At 45.8% G+C, this 17184-nt stretch overlaps 1 protein-coding gene across 1 annotated transcript in view; it reads right to left on the bottom strand.

Moving 5' to 3' along the window:
• The window catches only part of PREP (prolyl endopeptidase), a 150632-nt gene that overhangs the window by 56069 nt on the left and 77379 nt on the right, over window positions 1-17184 (bottom strand). The window contains exon 10 of the mRNA XM_015418225.1: window positions 8584-8687. Coding sequence (XP_015273711.1) covers window positions 8584-8687 — 104 coding nt within the window. The remainder of the gene's footprint in view (window positions 1-8583; window positions 8688-17184) is intronic.

Below are 17184 nucleotides of genomic sequence, written 5' to 3'. Positions count from 1 at the left end.
TTGCTGGTTTCTACCTGAAGATTGCACCTAGAGAATGTCACATCTCTAGGTGAGAACTCCAAGCTGTTACACAGTGGGAAATATCACAAAGTCTGCATTATTATCACATAATTTTGATGCTCTAATAAAAAGTTATACCATAAAGTCTGAAGGAGACCAGATTAAAAGAAAACACACACACTTGTTCAGGAGTGCATCTACATGGAGAATAAGCATCTAGCTACTTCCTAAAGCTGTAGTTATTCCATGCAGGGGGGAAAAAATTGAAGAAAGTTTCAGGCCAGCTGGCTAAGAGCAATTTATTTTCCTAACCAGAGCAAGATAGTGCTAAATTATGCACCTAAAAAGAGGCTAACAGCCACTGGAGACTAGTTCTGAACACCAGAGGTCCATTTTTCGATACTTAGGAAGATACTGGGGGGGGGGGGAGAGAACCCTCAATAAATCTTCTTTAATTTCCAATCTAAAATATCATTTGAAGACCTTATTTGGTTCTGCAAGGTCTGTCAAGAACTTTACTAGCACATTTTATTGAAGGTCTTTCATTAATTTTTTTTAATTGGTACATTTAATACTCACAAAATGACACACTAGTAAGGATGGCATGGGAAGATAGTGAACAAATTTCGCCTATAACCCTGCCAATTAAATTCAGTTCTGTCTCATCCTTAACCCTGTCAAGATTTCCCAGTTGTACTAACTAAATGATATAAGCAGGGCTCTAGTCGGGGGGGAGCTCTCAGGTACGGAGCTCCGGAAGAGAACCTCTAGGGGGCGGGGCGGTCACGTGGTGAAGCCCCGCCCCCTTCTTTACCCCGCCCTCTGCTTCGATCCTCATTCCGTTTGGGAATGAGGATGAAGCAGGAGGGTAAGTAGCCGGGCCTTCTGACACACTTCCGGTGATGTCAGGGGGTGTGGCCTTCTGTCACTTCCGGTGATGTCAGGGGGCGTGGCATATGCAAATAAGTTATGCTAATGAGTTATGCTAATGAGCTCCGGCAGCTCTTTTTCTACAACAAGACCCCTGGATATAAGGAATACTTTGCAAAGGATGAGGAGGACTCAAAGACTTCACTATATGATCCAGACTTTTTAGAATGAAGATTTTGATCACAGACATAATAAAATATTATCACTGAAAAAGATCTAATTGTTCCTCTATCAGATCCAGCCGAAAGCAAAATCAGAACAGAATCTAAGTTTTTAAAAAGTGCAAATCATGGATATCTTTGGCTATCAGAGAAACCTGAGAGGTACACTAACACAGCAAAGCAATTCCCACTTGGGGGCAGATTAAAGCCCCCAGAAGTGGGGGAAACCCCGGCCGGACCTGGGGCCTGGCAACCCTAAGGAGAACAGAGAGCTAGCAAGCAAGAGGAGAAGAGCAAGACTAATAGCTCTAATCTATAAACATACTGAGATCAGTGTAAGGAACACCCATATCAATCAATTGGCCCACTAGTTAAGGTCAACTTCTAGAGGCCTACACTATATACCCTCAGTGTTTGAAGTGGTGTCAAGTGGCAGCCAGATACAGGTCTTTCTCAGTGATGGTGACAGATACACAATGTTCTCTTTCAGAACTTTACCTGCGGCCTAGACTATCCAGTTCCTTTATGTATTAGTCAAAAACTGTATTATTTGCCTGGTATTTTGTTTGGTTTAAAGGCCTTTTCTGAGATCCTTTAGGACATAAGTTTTATATTGCTACTTGCCCCAGCATCTTGTACTTAAAAAAAAAGAAATCTGATGCTTAGTAATTTCTCACTGCTCTTATTTATTATTGTTCTTAAATATTTTCCATACTGATTGTCTTGTCTTGCTAATGTTGTTAATTTTATTGCAAGTCACCAAAAACTAGACACAAAAAGTGGAAAAGTAGCAGATCTATAACCTAAACAGATATATTTGTTTCACTGACAGTGCTAATCTCTCATGAAGGAGAGCATCAAGCATAGCTGAATAACACACTCTGGAAGTTCTTTTTATTATTAGATCTCTCTTTGGTCTTAAGAACATAAGAGAAGCCAATGTTGGATCAGGCCAATGGCCCATCTAGTCCAACACTGTCACACAGTAGCCAAAAATACCAGGTGCCATCAGGAGGTCCACCAGTGGGGCCAGGACACTAGAAGCCCTCCCAGTGTTGCCCCCCTCCCCAAGCACCAAGAATACAGTGCATCACCTGCCCCAGCCTGTGAGTTCCTGTCTATACTTTGTGGCTAATAGCCACTGATGGACCTCTGCTCCATATGTTTATCCAGTTCCCTCTTGAAGCCGTCCATGCTTGTAGCCGCCACCACCTCCTGTGGCAGTGAATTCCATGTGTTAATCACTCTTGGGGTGAAGAAGTACTTCCTTTTAGCTGTTCTAACCCAACCGTTCAGCAATTTCATGGAGTGACCATGAGTTCTTGTATTGTGAGAAAGGGAGAAAAGTACTTCTTTCTCTACCTGCTCTATCCCATGCATAATCTTATAAACCTCGATCATGTCACCCCTCAGCTGTCGTTTCTCCAAGCTAAAGAGCCCCAAGCGTTTTAACCTTTCTTCATAGGGAAAATGTTCCAACCCTTTTATAATTCTAGTTGCCCTTTTCTGCACTTTTTCCAATGCTATAATATCCTTATTGAGGTGTGGTGACCAGAACTGTACACATGCACCGGCCAATAGTCTGCCGTCCCTGCTGGAGGCCGTATCAGGCTGGGCGTTGGAGCACCCTCGACTGATTGTCCTGGGTGATTTCAACATCCATGCTGAGGACGCGGCCTCCAGCCGGGCTACGGACCTGGTGTCGTCCATGGCGGCATTGGGACTCTTGCAGTTTGTATCGGCCCCCACGCATTGGGCTGGTCACATGCTCGATCTGATCTTTGCAGCGGGTGTGGAGGTGAACCGGATCACTGCTGAGGCAGTGCTATGGTCAGACCACCTGGCCCTGAGGGCCGTCTGAGCATTCCACCTCAACCCTGTATAGGCGGTGAGCGGATTTTTGCTCGCCTGCGAAGTCTGATGGACCCAGGGCGGTTCCAGATGGCTCTGAGGCATCCGAGGCCCCCTGGCGGTTCGTTAGATGAGCTAGTGGAGGACTGGCATGTTCGACTCTCCAGGGCCATTGACGAGATCGCTCCCAGGCGTCCTCTCTGCACTTGTGTTAGGCGCACACCCTGGCACAACCAGGAGCTGCGGCAGCTGAAGCGAGAACTGAGACGACTAGAGAGACGGTGGCGCCGTTCTCGCGATGAGAGCATCTTATAGGACGTTTATGAGATCCTATGAGATCGCAGGTAAGGCCGCTAAGAAGGATTTCTATGCGGCTGAGATTGCATCTGCGAGCTAGCGCCCAGCCCAATTATTTAGTATAATTCGGAGTTTGACAGACTTGCCTCAGGGTAAGCGAAATACTAGGGAATTGGATATTGGCTGTGAGGCTTTTGCGAGCTTTTTTGCAGATAAAGTCTTGGAGCTCCGCTGCGACCTCCCCGCCACAATTGAGACAGTGAGCAAACTTGAGGCCCCTTGCGCATTTTCGGAACCGGGTTTAGAGTGTTTCAATCTGCTCAGTCTGGACGAAGTGGACAGATTGCTCGTATCTGTACGCCCAACTACATGCGACCTTGATCCATGCCCCTCTTGGCTTATTAAAGCGGGTCTCGGGGGGCTATGAGGCACATTGCGGGAGATTATCAACACGTCCCTCTCGGAGGGACGGTTCCCGAATGTGCTCAAGGAAGTGATGGTCCGCCCTCTCTTTAAAAAACCCCATCTTTGGACCCGGCCAAATTGGCTATTATCGGCGGTGTCCAATTTGCCCTATTTGGGCAAACTTATAGAGAGGCGGTGGCGCTACAGCTACAGAGCTTCTTGGAGGATGCTTCCAGTCCAGTTTCCGCCCTGGTCATGGGACTGAGACGGCCTTGGTCGCCCTAACTGACGATCTCCGAAGGCATTTGGATCGAGGTGGTGGGGCAGCACTCTTGTTGTTAGATCTGTTGGCCGCGTTTGACACGGACGACCACCAGTTGCTGACCCATCGCCTTGCCGACGTGGGGATTCAGGGGCTTGCCCTTCAATGGTTTGCCTCTTTCCTGCAAGGTCGGGGACAAAGGGTGGCCGTTGGGGACTGGCGTTCCCGTAGATACCCCCTTGAGAGTGGGGTCCCACAGGGAGCAGTGCGCCCCCTTGCCCAGATTGCCCGGAGTTATGGGCTTGGGTGTCATCAATATGCAGATGACACCCAGCTCTATCTAATGCTGGGTGGCCGGTCAGACTCAAGTCCCAATGACCTTCATCGGGCATTAGAAGCTGTGGCTGGTTGGCTCTGGCTGAGCCGATTGAAACTAAACCCGGCGAAGACGGAGGTCCTGGGCCTGAGTGGGGCCGTGGCAGGGTTGGGGCTCCCTCTCCCAACTTTTGATGGGGCCCCTTTGGTGCCGGCGTCTGGGGTTCGGAGTTTGGGGGTACTCCTGGACTCCACATTAACAATGGAGGCCCAGGTGGCAGCCACTGTCAAGTCCGCGTTTTCCCATCTGCGGCAGGCACGGCAGTTGGTCCCCTACCTTGACCGCGATGACCTGGCCACAGTGATCCATGCGGCGGTCACCTTGAGGCTAGACTACTGCAACGCTCTCTACATGGGGCTGCCTTTGTTGCAAATCCGGAAGCTGCAGCTGGTGCAGAATGCTGCAGCCAGGTTGTTGATGGGTCTCTCTAGAAGGGACCACATTCAGCCTGTGCTGAAAGCGCTGCACTGGTTGCCGATAACGTACCAGATTTGCTTCAAAGTGCTGGTTCTTACCTATAAAGCCCTATATGGCCAGGGTCCAGCCTACCTGAGGGACCGCCTTTCCCCATATGTTCCCCCAAGAGGACTACGGTCGGGGCCCCAAAATCTGTTGGTCATCCCGGGCCCCAAGGACACCAAATTAGCTGCGACCAGGGCCAGGGCTTTTTCGGTGGCAGCTCCTACCTGGTGGAATGAGCTCCCGGGGGAGATCCAGGCCCTCCGGGACCTTATGCAGTTCCGCAGGGCCTGCGAGACGGAGCTCTTCCGCCAGGCCTTTGAGTAGGAGCCACCGCCCCTACTATACCATCACCGTCATGGATTGACGAGGCCCTGAGGAAGCACCTGGTTATTGTAAAGTAGCCCTATGCCGTTCCCCTGTGCACGTTAACAGCGTGGGAAACACCACTGGGAACTTTGGACCTATGATTTGCCATCTTTGGATTTATGGAAGTTATTGAGCACCATCGTTTTTAAGATGTACTATATGTTTTTTTAAGTTATTATGTATATCATGTTTTTATCACGGCAAGGTTTACCTTGCCCCTGTTAGCCGCCCTGAGCCCATCGGGGAGGGCGGGGTATAAATGCGAAAAATAAATAAATAAATACATAAATAAATTTGTCTTCTTAAAAACCTGACCACTATTTCTCCAGGTAGGCTATTTTTTTAATGTGAGTATGCTCTATATGCTGACTCCATTTTGTTTACAAGTTCATCCACTGTTAAGCCTATTACTGGAGAGATTATCTCACTAAGCACCTTCTTCAGGTCTTCCCGATCCGTTTCAGGAACTCCCTGAAACCTGAGAATCACGTTAGCTTTTTCCATCTGTAGCTGCAAAACTCGATTCTCTTGGCAATTTTGCTTCGTTTCCACATCTCCCAACCTTTTCTTCAACTTCTTGCTTGTGGTGTCTATCTCTTTAATTTTCTCGTTTGCCTGTTCCACTTTTTTTCTCTGTTTCGTTCAGCTGAAGCTGCTATGCTGCAAAGATTTTATTCATCACGGTCAATTGCTGGCTAATACCATCGAGTTGTTCCATCACCGGCTTAAGCATATCCCCCAGGAGTTTGTAGACATCTGCTCCCTCTTCCGGTTTCGGACTCTGACTGCCCGGATTCGTTTTAAACTTTCTCTGCTGGGCCGCCATCTTTCCCAGTTTTTTTACAGTTTCAACCGCTTCCACATAACTCGGAAAACTCGCCAAATGACTTCGCAATTCAGATAAGTCTCTCAAAACACTTTTGGTTTGTTTCCTCCCCTCTCCCCCTTCGTGTTTGTTAACCACTCATTCGCATAAGAGGCGTCCCTCTTTGTAATCTCTTTTTCCAACTGCGGGGGGGGGATCACTTTTCAACCTACTCCGTTTTATCAGAACTCACGTTCATTGTCGGTCAGTTTCTCTGACCACGCATGGTTTTACGGCATTCCGCTCGATCTCTGGTGCTTGTCCCGGTCAGTCCAGCTTGTGCCCGAAGGCCACTCAGCGACTGGACCGTCGGGGCGGAGGGGAGCCTCAATTCCCCAGCATTCCGCCGTCAAAGAGGCTACCCCTCAAAAGCCCCCTGGCCTGGAGCCTATCGCAAAGGCTCAGAGGGGGTGTCACTTGAGGTGGCACCCCTCCAGTTCGCTGGTGTGTGGTTCGCCCTTCCCCGTTGAGGGGAGAGCATCTGCCATCGCTGTTCCGTCGACCGGAAGTTAAGTTGCACTTCTCAAAAGCATAATGGCACAATACATTTATGCTATCTTGATAAAAGGATCTCTGTACTGTTAATCACATCCTGGCTATCTTCTGCAGTACAGTGAAAACAGATACCTTATTATACTAATTATAATGATAGTCTACAGTACTGCCTTGCACAAAAAGTCTGAAATTCCTTTACAGTGGAACTTTATAGCGGAGCTTTACTTCATTTACATCCCACTTTTGTCCACAACAGGGACCCAATGCACCTTACATGGTTCTCTTTTCCTCCATTTTATCATCACAACAACTCTGTGAGATAGGTTAGGCTCAGTATGTGTGACTGGCCTCAGGTCACCCTGCAAACTTCCATGGCAGAGTGGGAAAGATCTGGCGTCTCCCAGACCAGAGTCTGATACTACCCACTACACAATGCTGGCTCTCATGCAAAATAATACCTGCAACTTTTCTAAGCAACTGGACAGGGAAATGCTAGATTTTTTTAAAAAATGGATATGCTTCTCAAAATGCTTTAAAGAGCTAAGTATTGGACCAAATTATAAAAAGCCTACCCTTTCTCCTCTTTATCAGTTCATTCATGAGCAGAGTTGATAAAGAAGTGTAAGCAATATTGAAGCTATGAGAAGGTAAACTGGCTTCTGAAGTCAGGCCTCCTGAGACCTGGTTTTGAGATTATGTCAGTTAAAGCAATTCTTTCTTTGTAAAGCTTGCTCCTTTCATCATGTTCCTAATAAAACATTTGGGACATGTGCAAACACTCCTCAGGAAACATGTTTCTCTATTTTAGCAGCAGTCTCTCCACAGTTTGCTGACTTCTTTGAGTACAACAAAAGGTATCAAATCACAAGGGCAGTTTTTCCTTTTCTTTGGCTCAGAACTGAGTTTATGTAGACCAATAAAGGTGTTCAAAGGAGTACTCAGCTTCTTCTGGCATGGGGATGTTATCACAATTTCCCCCTTCACAGGTATTTTCAATGCCTACATATCAACATAGTTATGTGCTTACAAAAAACCCTTAAAGTTCTCATATTCTCAGTGTTTTGCTGTTTTTATATCCTGTTTTCATGACATTCTATTGCACTCCATACAATGAAGAAGAGAGAGGCAAAGCACATGAAAGCACAAAGCTTAGGAAAGCTGAAGAACTTATTATCTCATCCTCCAAAGGACAAAAATTGGCAGATTCTTCCTGAACACAAAACTAGGAAGCTTCATTTCAAAGAGTTTTCTGTATTCTCTTAATAAATGTGCTAAGTTTAAACACAGAATTGATTTAAGTGTAGAATTATTGTATATTCCATAAACATTTCATCTAATACACCCATTAGCCTTCTTTTCTTACTGAAATACTTTATTACATGGATATTTGAATTCAATTATTATCAGTTCACTGAACTTAGAAATAGCATACTTATTAAAGCTACAGAATCACCTCTCAAAGACTAACACAGGATTCCCTCACTCCTGAAGGAAACAGATTTTCCTTGTACATCTGTGTAAAGCAATAATGTGTAAAGCAATAATTCTTCCGGATTGCACCTTTGACAACCTATGTCATCTATCAAAGACAGGAAAAGGCTACTAACAGGCAGAGCTGACCTTCACTACACCAAACCACAAGAATTTAATCTACCATGCTAAAGTATATAAACAGTCAACTACACACTGCACATACCCACTTGACACTATGATCCCAAAAAGTACACATAAAATTGGGACATTTTTTCTCCTGCTGCAGCAGAAACTACAATCAAATCTTTCTAAGTTACAACCCTATTAATTACTTTCCCTGAAACTGTCTCACCAATGTCCATTTGATGTCAGTCAACCATCCAGGAGACCTAGAAAGTGAAGTCTGGAGGTTTCAAAGCAGACTAATAGCAAAGCACCAGTTCTTCTACAAATAAAAACTATGATACTTCTTTTTTTTGGGGGGGGGGAAGGGCACAATAATATTTCATGAGGGAATTGTCATCACATGTGAAATGTCTTATGTATTAATGGGTGGGATCTCAAAACTGTAGTTGTAGAATCACCTGAGATAACAAGTCAAAGTTTTCAGAACCAAAAAAGATTTTTTTTCTTTACTTACCTGCACTGTTTGATAAGCTGAAGGATCAAATCCTTTCACTGTGACCTCTCTGAAAACTTTTGGCTCCAGTTCTTCTTTGGTGAGATCACAATGATAAATAATACCTAAAACAGAGTTCATATTTGTCAGTTTACTATACATTCCCTGAATTAGAAATTATGAAAGCAGTGGCCAGAAACAAGGGCACATCAGTAACAAAAGACCTTTGGCCCACCTCAGCTCTTTGGAGCTCCAGAAAATACAAGACAATTAACATTTTTTAAAATAAATGGTTTAGTTAAGAAACACTGCTAACAGTTCTTTTTAATTAATGCTGATCTCTTTATCTAGTTATTGATTTTTCAGGCTTGATATAATTTACACCTTTTAAGAAGCAATTCCATGTCTTTCTTCCCCTTTAAATTAAACAATGACTGAAATCTTTGCTCCCATTAGAAAGGCAAAGTGACTTCCCAAACATGGCAATATTGTATTTTATTTAAAAGGCATATTAGAAACAATACAAAAAGTTGCCTTTAATTAATAACACCTGCAGACTTTGTTGCCTTCTCTTAATCCAGGCCTTTGAAATAAGATATGATGTTTTCTTATATTTGTTTTATTATATGCCGGACAGCTAGCAGATCACACCTTCCAGATGACTTGATATGCTATGAAATGCACACCTGTTCCACTGAGTGGCAACTCTGGTTCTAAACTGAATCAAAAATCCCATCAACCAACCGAGATATCAAAACACTTTCTATTTCCAATAGCCACAGAGTTTTTTGGCCGAGTGCTAGAGAATCTCCCCGGCGACGTGCCAGATGTAATGATGTCACCTCCAGATGATATCATTGCATCAGGCACATTGGCATAATCCTGGCACTTTGGGGGTGGGGTTCCCCCTGCTGGCTGGATCTAGGCCAATGGATAGGGGGCCCTAAAAGCAGGCAAAGCCCCACCCCACTGGGGGAATGGCAAACTTATTGTGAACTCTGATAGATTTTCTCGGCTCTGTGACCCAGACTAAATTTTTGTGCAACGTATATTTGTGGCAGATACTTGGATATGTGTATGTGAACCACAGACTGGATGCTTGACCGAGAACCAAGGCCTACTAGTTGGGAATGCATTCTTAGTGGAACACAGTAGAGTCAAAGCAATGTTGCCATGTTTTTGGAAGTTGTTTCTTTTTTCCAACAAGAGGGAAAATGCAGATTAATGTGAATGAATTTGAATTTACTTGCTGTCCCCAATCATGTGTATCACCTTTTTTACTGCTGTATTCCAGCAAAAATTTAGAAGCACCTAATTCTTTCTGTCCAAGAACATGTTCATGATGAACATCTCTCCTTTGGGTGGATGAAAGGTTTCCAGCAGGTTCAGGTAACTGGGCACAGGTTTTACCAAGGTGTCTTTAGTCCTATTTATTTATTTATTTTATTTTATTTATACCCCGCCGTTCCTACCAAGGCAGGCTCAGGGCGGCTTATACAGTGCATAAAATACAATTAAAATCCATCATAAAATTCATTATAACTAATCAACCAAAACAGATCAGTTATCCTAAAATCCATAAATCACTATCCTAAGGTTTTCAAATAAAGTGCACAAGCAGAAATTTCAGATTGACCCATACTCCATGGGTGACAGTCATAATGATGCTCCCACATGCTCCGTTAATCTACTTATTTACCTAGCGAGGTGGGCCAGGGCACAGGGTCTCTTCTCAGACGTCACACGCGGCTCCTAATTGAGAGCTCCTTCTTGCAGGCCCTGCAGAACTGTAAAAGGTCCCGCAGGGCCCTGATCTCTTCCGGGAGCTCATTCCACCAGTGTGGAGCCGCTACTGAGAAGGCCCTAGCCTAGGTGGTTGCCAACCTGGCATCTTTGGGACTGGGCGGGTCAGCTGGTTTTGGGCCCCTGAACGCAGTGCTCTCTGGGGAACATATGGGGAAAGGCGGTCCCTTAGGTATGCTGGACCCTGACCATAGAGGGCTTTAAAGGTCAAAAACAGCACCTTGAAGTGAATCCAGTATGCTATTGGCAGCTATTGCAGTGCTTTCAGCACAGGCTGGATGTGTTCCCATATGGAAAGACCCATCAACAGTCTGGCCGCAGCATTTTTCACTAGCTGCAGCTTCCGGGTTTGAGAGAAGAGCAGCCACATATAGAGAGCATTACTGTAGTCTAACCTCAAGGTGACCATCACGTGGATCACTGTTGCTAAGTCATTGCATTCGAGGAAGGGAACCAACTGCCTAATCAGCTGAAGGTGATAAAAGGCTGACTTGGCAGTGGCTGCTACCTGGGCCTCCATTTTTAGAGAGGCATCCAGGAGCACTCCCAAACTCCTAACCTCCGATGCTGGCACCAACTGCACCCCATCGAAGGTCGGGAGTGGGATCCCTACCCTCGGACCGCCCCGACTCAGGCACAGGACCTCTGTCTTCATCAGATTCAGTTTCAGTCAACTCAGTCTAAGCCAACCAGCCACAGCTTGTAACGCCCCATCCAGATCTTCCAGGTTAGAGTCAGACTGGCCACCCAACAACAGATAGAGCTGGGTGTCATCCGCATATTATGGTGACACCCCAACCCATGCCTCCATGCAATCTGGGCAAGGGGGCACATATAGATGTTGAACAGCATCAGGGAAAGTACTGCCCCCTGAGGCACTCCATATATAAGTGGGTGCCTACAGGACAGCTGTTCCCCTAGTGCCTTTGTCCCCGACCTTGAAGGAAAGATGTGAGCCATTGCAAGGCAAGTCCCTGAACCCCCGCATTGGCGAGGCAGTGGATCAGTAGCTGATGGTTGACCATGTTGAATGCGGCCGACAGGTCAAACAGCAACATCACTGCCAAGCCACCTCGATCCAGATGCCTCCAGAGGTCATCCGTGAGGGCGGCCAGTGCAGTCTCCATCCCATGGCCTGGACGAAAGCTGGACTGGAAGGGGTCTAAAACGGAAGCGTCATCCAAAAAGCTCTGTAACTGGACTGCCACAATCCTCTCAAGTTGGAAACTGGCTAATAGTTGGCCAATTTGGCTGGGTCTAGAGATTATTTTTTATGAGGGGATGAACCACTGCCTCCTTAAGTGTCCCAGGGAACAGGCCCTCCAAGAGGGACCTGTTAATAATCTCCTTTACGGCACCCCTGAACCCATTGCGACCAGCTTTCACTAGCCACGATGGGCACGGATCAAGGAGACACGTGGTAGGGTGTATGGTCAAGAGCAATTTGTCAACTTCCTCTAGGCTGAGTGAACTGAAATGATCCAGAATCGGACTAGAAGATGTACAAGGGGCCTCAAGTTCACTCATTGTCTCAACTGTGGCAGGTAGGTCAGGCGAAGCGACAAGACTTTGTCTGCGAAGTAGCTCGCAAATGCATCGCAGCCAATATCCAATTCCCTAATGTTTGACCTGCTTTGTGGCAGTGTCGTTATGGACCGAATTGTTCTAAATAATTGTGCTGGTCGTGAGCTCGCAGATGCAATAGAAGCTGTGTAGTACACTTTCTTCGCAGCTTTAACTGCCATCTCATAGGATCTCGTAAACTCATAATCTTGAAGCTTTGTCGCGGGCATGCCACCACTGTCTCTCTAGCTGTCTTAGTCCCTGCTTCATCAGCCGCAGCTCCTGGGTATACCAAGGTGCAGGCATAGAGTGAGGATGCAGAGGGCATCAGGGAGCGATCTCGTTGATGGCTGCAGAGAGTCGACTATGCCAGTCCTCTACAAGCTCATCTAATGAACCGCCAGGGGGTATCGGATCCCGTAGAGCCAACTGAAACCACATCAGGACCATTTGGATCTGCAGGCGAGTTACAATATGCTCGTCGCTCAAACAGGGTCGGGGTGAAACATTCAGACGGGCCCTCAGGGCATGGTGGTCTGACCATGGCATTGCCAAAGCAGTGATCCAGTCCACTGTAATCCCCATCACGAAGATCAAATTGAGTGTGTGCCCAGCCCAGTGGGTGGGAGTCATTATATATTGGGAAAGTCCCAACGCCACCATGGATGACACTAGGTCCGCTTCATCGGCATGAACATTGAAATTGCCCAAGACTATCAGTCTAGGGTGTTCCAATGCCCAGCCTGATACGGCCTCCATCAGGGATGGCAGGCTATTGGCTGGTGCACTGGGCAGTCAGTACACCAACCAAATCACCAAACTCTCCCCGGCTTCCCAGACTAGGCCGGCACACTCTATGCCCGTGATCTTTGGTGGTGGGAGCGTCCTGAAGGAGTAAGCCTCCTGAATGAATAGAGCCACTCCTCCCACCCCCTAGTCTGTGATTGGTGAAGGACTGAAAACCCGGGGAGCGCTCTTAATCTTCTCTGAAAAGGACAAGTCTGTAACAAACTCACCCTTTCCAGTTATCTCCATCCCTTTGTGCAGCAGAACATCTTTGCAGAGCACAAGAGTTAGCCAGGTTTGTCCACTGTTAAATCCATCCTCACCTGCCATTATCTTAGCTAAGAAACACTAAAATACCACCCTGATCCAAGTATCCCCAGTGCCTTATTCATTTTTTGCCCCCCCCGGAGGATATTTTTTTATTGCATTTTTAATAGACTACAAACTACAATGAAAAATTGGGAAGGGGTAACTACATCTAGGGAGAAAAGAAAGAAAACCACAACTAACTAAAACCCCAAGAATAGGAGAGCATCACAACAGCTTGTATAAATGTTAATCTTAAATTGATAATATTACTTTGAACATAGTCGGCTATGCTAAAAAAATTTTTTTAATCTTTTTATCCAATGTTTTAACCATTCAAGAGAACACCCAGAGCACCCCACAATAAAACTAAAGTTTAAAGGCACACTTCAGAGTCCTTCAGCCTTCATTTTGTCTTATCTTTTCTAATCCTCAATTTATATGTACGATTGGGGGCAACCGCCCACTTATCAGAAAGAGAGTCTTCATCGGAGGACCCCAAATTCAATTCGCCACTGGATTTGCTGTCATCTTCTTCCTTCTTGACCTCGGCTAGCTCTCCCAGCTGCACTCTCAGGAACTCAGGAAACAGAGTCAATCTTCTCTTTTTTATCTTGTAGTTTGAAAATGACTCATTCTGGAATTAACCATGTGTAGACAATGCTGTTTGTTTGAAGAAAAAGGATTAAATCTTTATATTTCTTTCTCTTTTGCCTTATTTCAAATGGAATGTCTTTTAAAATCCTGATGGTGTTGTCCCCGATTTTCAAGGGTGTTCTTGTAGTTGCTTTCAGGATAGAATCCCTCACGTGTCGCTTTGAGAATCTAGTCACTATTTCCCCAGGCAGATTATTCTTTTTGATGTACACGTAATAGGACCTATAGATCACATCCATTTCGCTTGCAAGATACTCCGCTTTCAAATCTGTAACTGGGTCTAATGCTTCACTCAGGAGTTGCTTTAGATTCTCACCTTTTAATTCTGGGACCCCTTGAAAACGTAGGACCAAATTTGCTTTCTCCATTTGCAGCTGTAAAAGTTGTGATTCCTCAGAGACTTGTTTCTTTTCCAGGTTTTGCACCTTTTTCTTAACTTTTTTGGCATTGGCGTCCATTTCCTTCACCTTCTCAGCCGTTTGCTCCGTTATTTTTAAAGTCTCAGTCAATTAGAGCTGCTGAGTTGCAAGATTCTGGTTTAGATTTGTCAGCTGTTGTTTGATGTTAGTCATCTGGTCCAGCAGAGGGCGCAAGGACTCTGCCAACATTTTGGAAAGCTCAGTGGTCTGTTCCGATCGAGGGCTCAAGCCGGCTGGTTTCACTTTTACTGGTTTGTCTTTCTCTGCCCTCTTCCCCACCATCTTTATGGATTGTTAGTTTTATGAAAACTTGCTAAAGTCTCTGAAATACGCCCATATGCTTATCCGCGCTCTGGTAAGTCTCTCTAAACAGATTTCAAAGCTTTTTCTTCCTCTCCCCCCTATGTATTTTGTTGTTTAGTTCATGCGTATGGGAGGGGCCCCTCCCCCGCTTGCTTTTTTCACCATTCCCAGGGGGTAGCTTTCTTTTTAAATTCTCGTTTCGCTTTAACCCGACTCACAGTTCACTGTTGGTCATATGACCTCACTCGGCATATGTTTAAAATGCTTGATCTTCGACGCTTGTCCTGGTCAGCGGCTCTAGTTTCATACGGACACTCAGTGGCAGGACCCTCGGGGTGGAGGAGCGCCTCAATTCCCCAGCAACGTGCTGGCGAAGAGGCCACCCCTCAAAAGTCCCATGGCTAGGAGCCTTTTGCCAAGCCTCCGGGGGGGGGGGTAAGCGACCCGTCGCCCCTCCTCCTTTCCACTGTTGCGCAGATCACATCCCCGGGAGGTCCAGGAGACGCGTCTGCCAGTGTGTCGCCATAAACCGGAAGCTCCTCTTCTCTCTCTTTAATGCCCTACTAAGGTTTTCTGCACAGTTCAAGACTTTGACAGATTCTGCAAAAGCAGTTATTCCACCCTCGGTCTCCCGTTTCCCCCGGTTGTACTGCTCAATTTCCCACTATTTGCTGTGTGGCTGCATTTTGACCCGTATCTCCCCCCTATTTCCCCTGCATCTTCTTGATCCTAAAAGGATCCTAAAAGGATCTAGTTCTCTTCGAGTTCTCTTTCTTCCACTTCTAGTTCTCTTTCTTCTTTTAGCTCCTACAATCCTTTCTTCTTGCCTCCCTGATAATTCATCTCTCAATTAGGTTTGTCAGTGTCTCCCAAGCATGTACAGTACTCAAACCCAAGGAGTCTACAGGAATAATTTTGCCACGGTGCAGGGGGCAAGCCTATTAATTGTAACTGCAGTACATTCAGGATTTGAGGTAGAGAGCTCCACTCTCCCAGTGGACACTGGACACTCATGCTCACACCAGCTCCTTCAAGTGTTGCACAGGCTCAGTATATGTCCAAAGCTCAACAGCTAGGCAAGGTGAGAAACAGGTTTAAGTCTTCTATCTTGAATTGTGTCTAATCAGGGTGAATGAGTTATGACGGTTTCCCCTTTAAATCTCAATGCCAGATTGATTTTCGGAATAGCTACATGATATCTTCTTGCAGCCTTGTGCATTGCTTAACTATCTGTGCAGTGATATTTCACATTAATAAGAACGCTTAAAGTCTTTTTGTTCCTAAAGTTAAAAAATGAGCAAAAGGTAATGTAGTACAATGCCTGCACATATCATAGCACTCATCAAAATATGTCAGTTTCTAAGTCATTGAATTACCAAGCCAGTCATTCAGTTCATACTCCACTCAATGAGATGAGCAGAGGATCAGTACTTGGTCCACTGCTTTTTAACTTGTTCATTAATGATTTGGAGTTGGGAGTAAGCAGTGAAGTGGCTAAATTTGCGGATGATACGAAGTTGTTCAGGGTGGTGAAAACCAGTGAGGATTGTGAGGCACTCCAAAGGGATCTGTCAAAGATGGGCAAGTGGGCGTCAACATGGCAAATGGGGTTCAATGTGGCCAAGTGCAAGGTGATGCACATTGGAGCCAAAAATCCTAAATATAAATACACGTTGATGGGGTCTGAACTGGCAGAGACTGAACAAGAGAGAGATCTTGGAGTTGTAGTGGATAACTCACTGAAAATGTCGAGACAGTGTGTGACTGCAATAAAGAAGGCAAATGCTATGCTGAGGATTATTAGGAAGGGTATTGAAAACAGATCAGCCAATACCATAATGCCCCTATATAAATCAATGGTGCAACCTCATTTGGAATACTCTGTGCAATTCTGGTCACCACACCTTAAAAAGGATATTATAGCTTTGGAAAAAGTGCAGAAAAGGGCAACTCGAATGATAAAAGGGTTGGAACACTTTCCCTATGAGGAAAGGTTAATGCGCTTAGGGCTCTTTAGTTTGGAGAAACGACGACTGAGTGGTGACATGATTGAGGTTTATAAGATTATGCATGGGAAAGAGCAGGTAAAGAAAGAGGTACTTTTCTCCCTTTCTCACAATACAAGAACCCGTGGGCACTCCATGAAATTGCTGAGCGGTCGGGTTAGAACGGATAAAAGGAAGTACTTCTTCACCCAAAGAGTGATTAACACTTGGAATTCACTGCCACAGGAAGTGGTGGCAGCTACAAGCATGGACGGCTTCAAAAGGGAATTAGATAAGCATATGGAGCAGAGGTCCATCAGTGGCTATTAGCCACAAGGTATAGATAGGGACTCTGGGGCAAGTGATGCTCTGTCATCTTGGTGCTTGGGGGGGGGGGTCAACAGTGGGAGGGCTTCTAATGTCCTGGCCCCACTGGTGGACCTCAACAGTGGGAGGGCTTCTAATATCCTGGCCCCACTGGTGGACCTCCTGATGGCACTGGTATTTCTGGCCACTGTGTGATATAGAGTGTTGGACTGGATGGGCCTTTGGCCTGATCCAACATTGGCATCTCTTATGTTCTTATATTCAGAGATTTAGCAAATTCACAGATTTTGCTGTTTGATTATAATTGACAAAGCACCCTGCTAAATTCTGGCATATTTCCATTTTACACTCTTACAAGGGGCGGACCCGCGATACTTGCAGGGGGGGAGGCGGAGGAGGAAGCAGTAGGAGGAGGTAAGTACCCCCCCATCCCGCCGGTTCCCCCGTTTCCTCCACCCCCTTGATCTCCCCCC

The sequence above is a fragment of the Gekko japonicus genome, unplaced genomic scaffold (genome assembly GCF_001447785.1).
Source record: "Gekko japonicus isolate JY-2015 unplaced genomic scaffold, Gekko_japonicus_V1.1 scaffold2907, whole genome shotgun sequence".
NCBI lineage: Eukaryota > Metazoa > Chordata > Lepidosauria > Squamata > Gekkonidae > Gekko > Gekko japonicus.
This window is presented reverse-complemented; position numbering and strand designations above follow the sequence as displayed.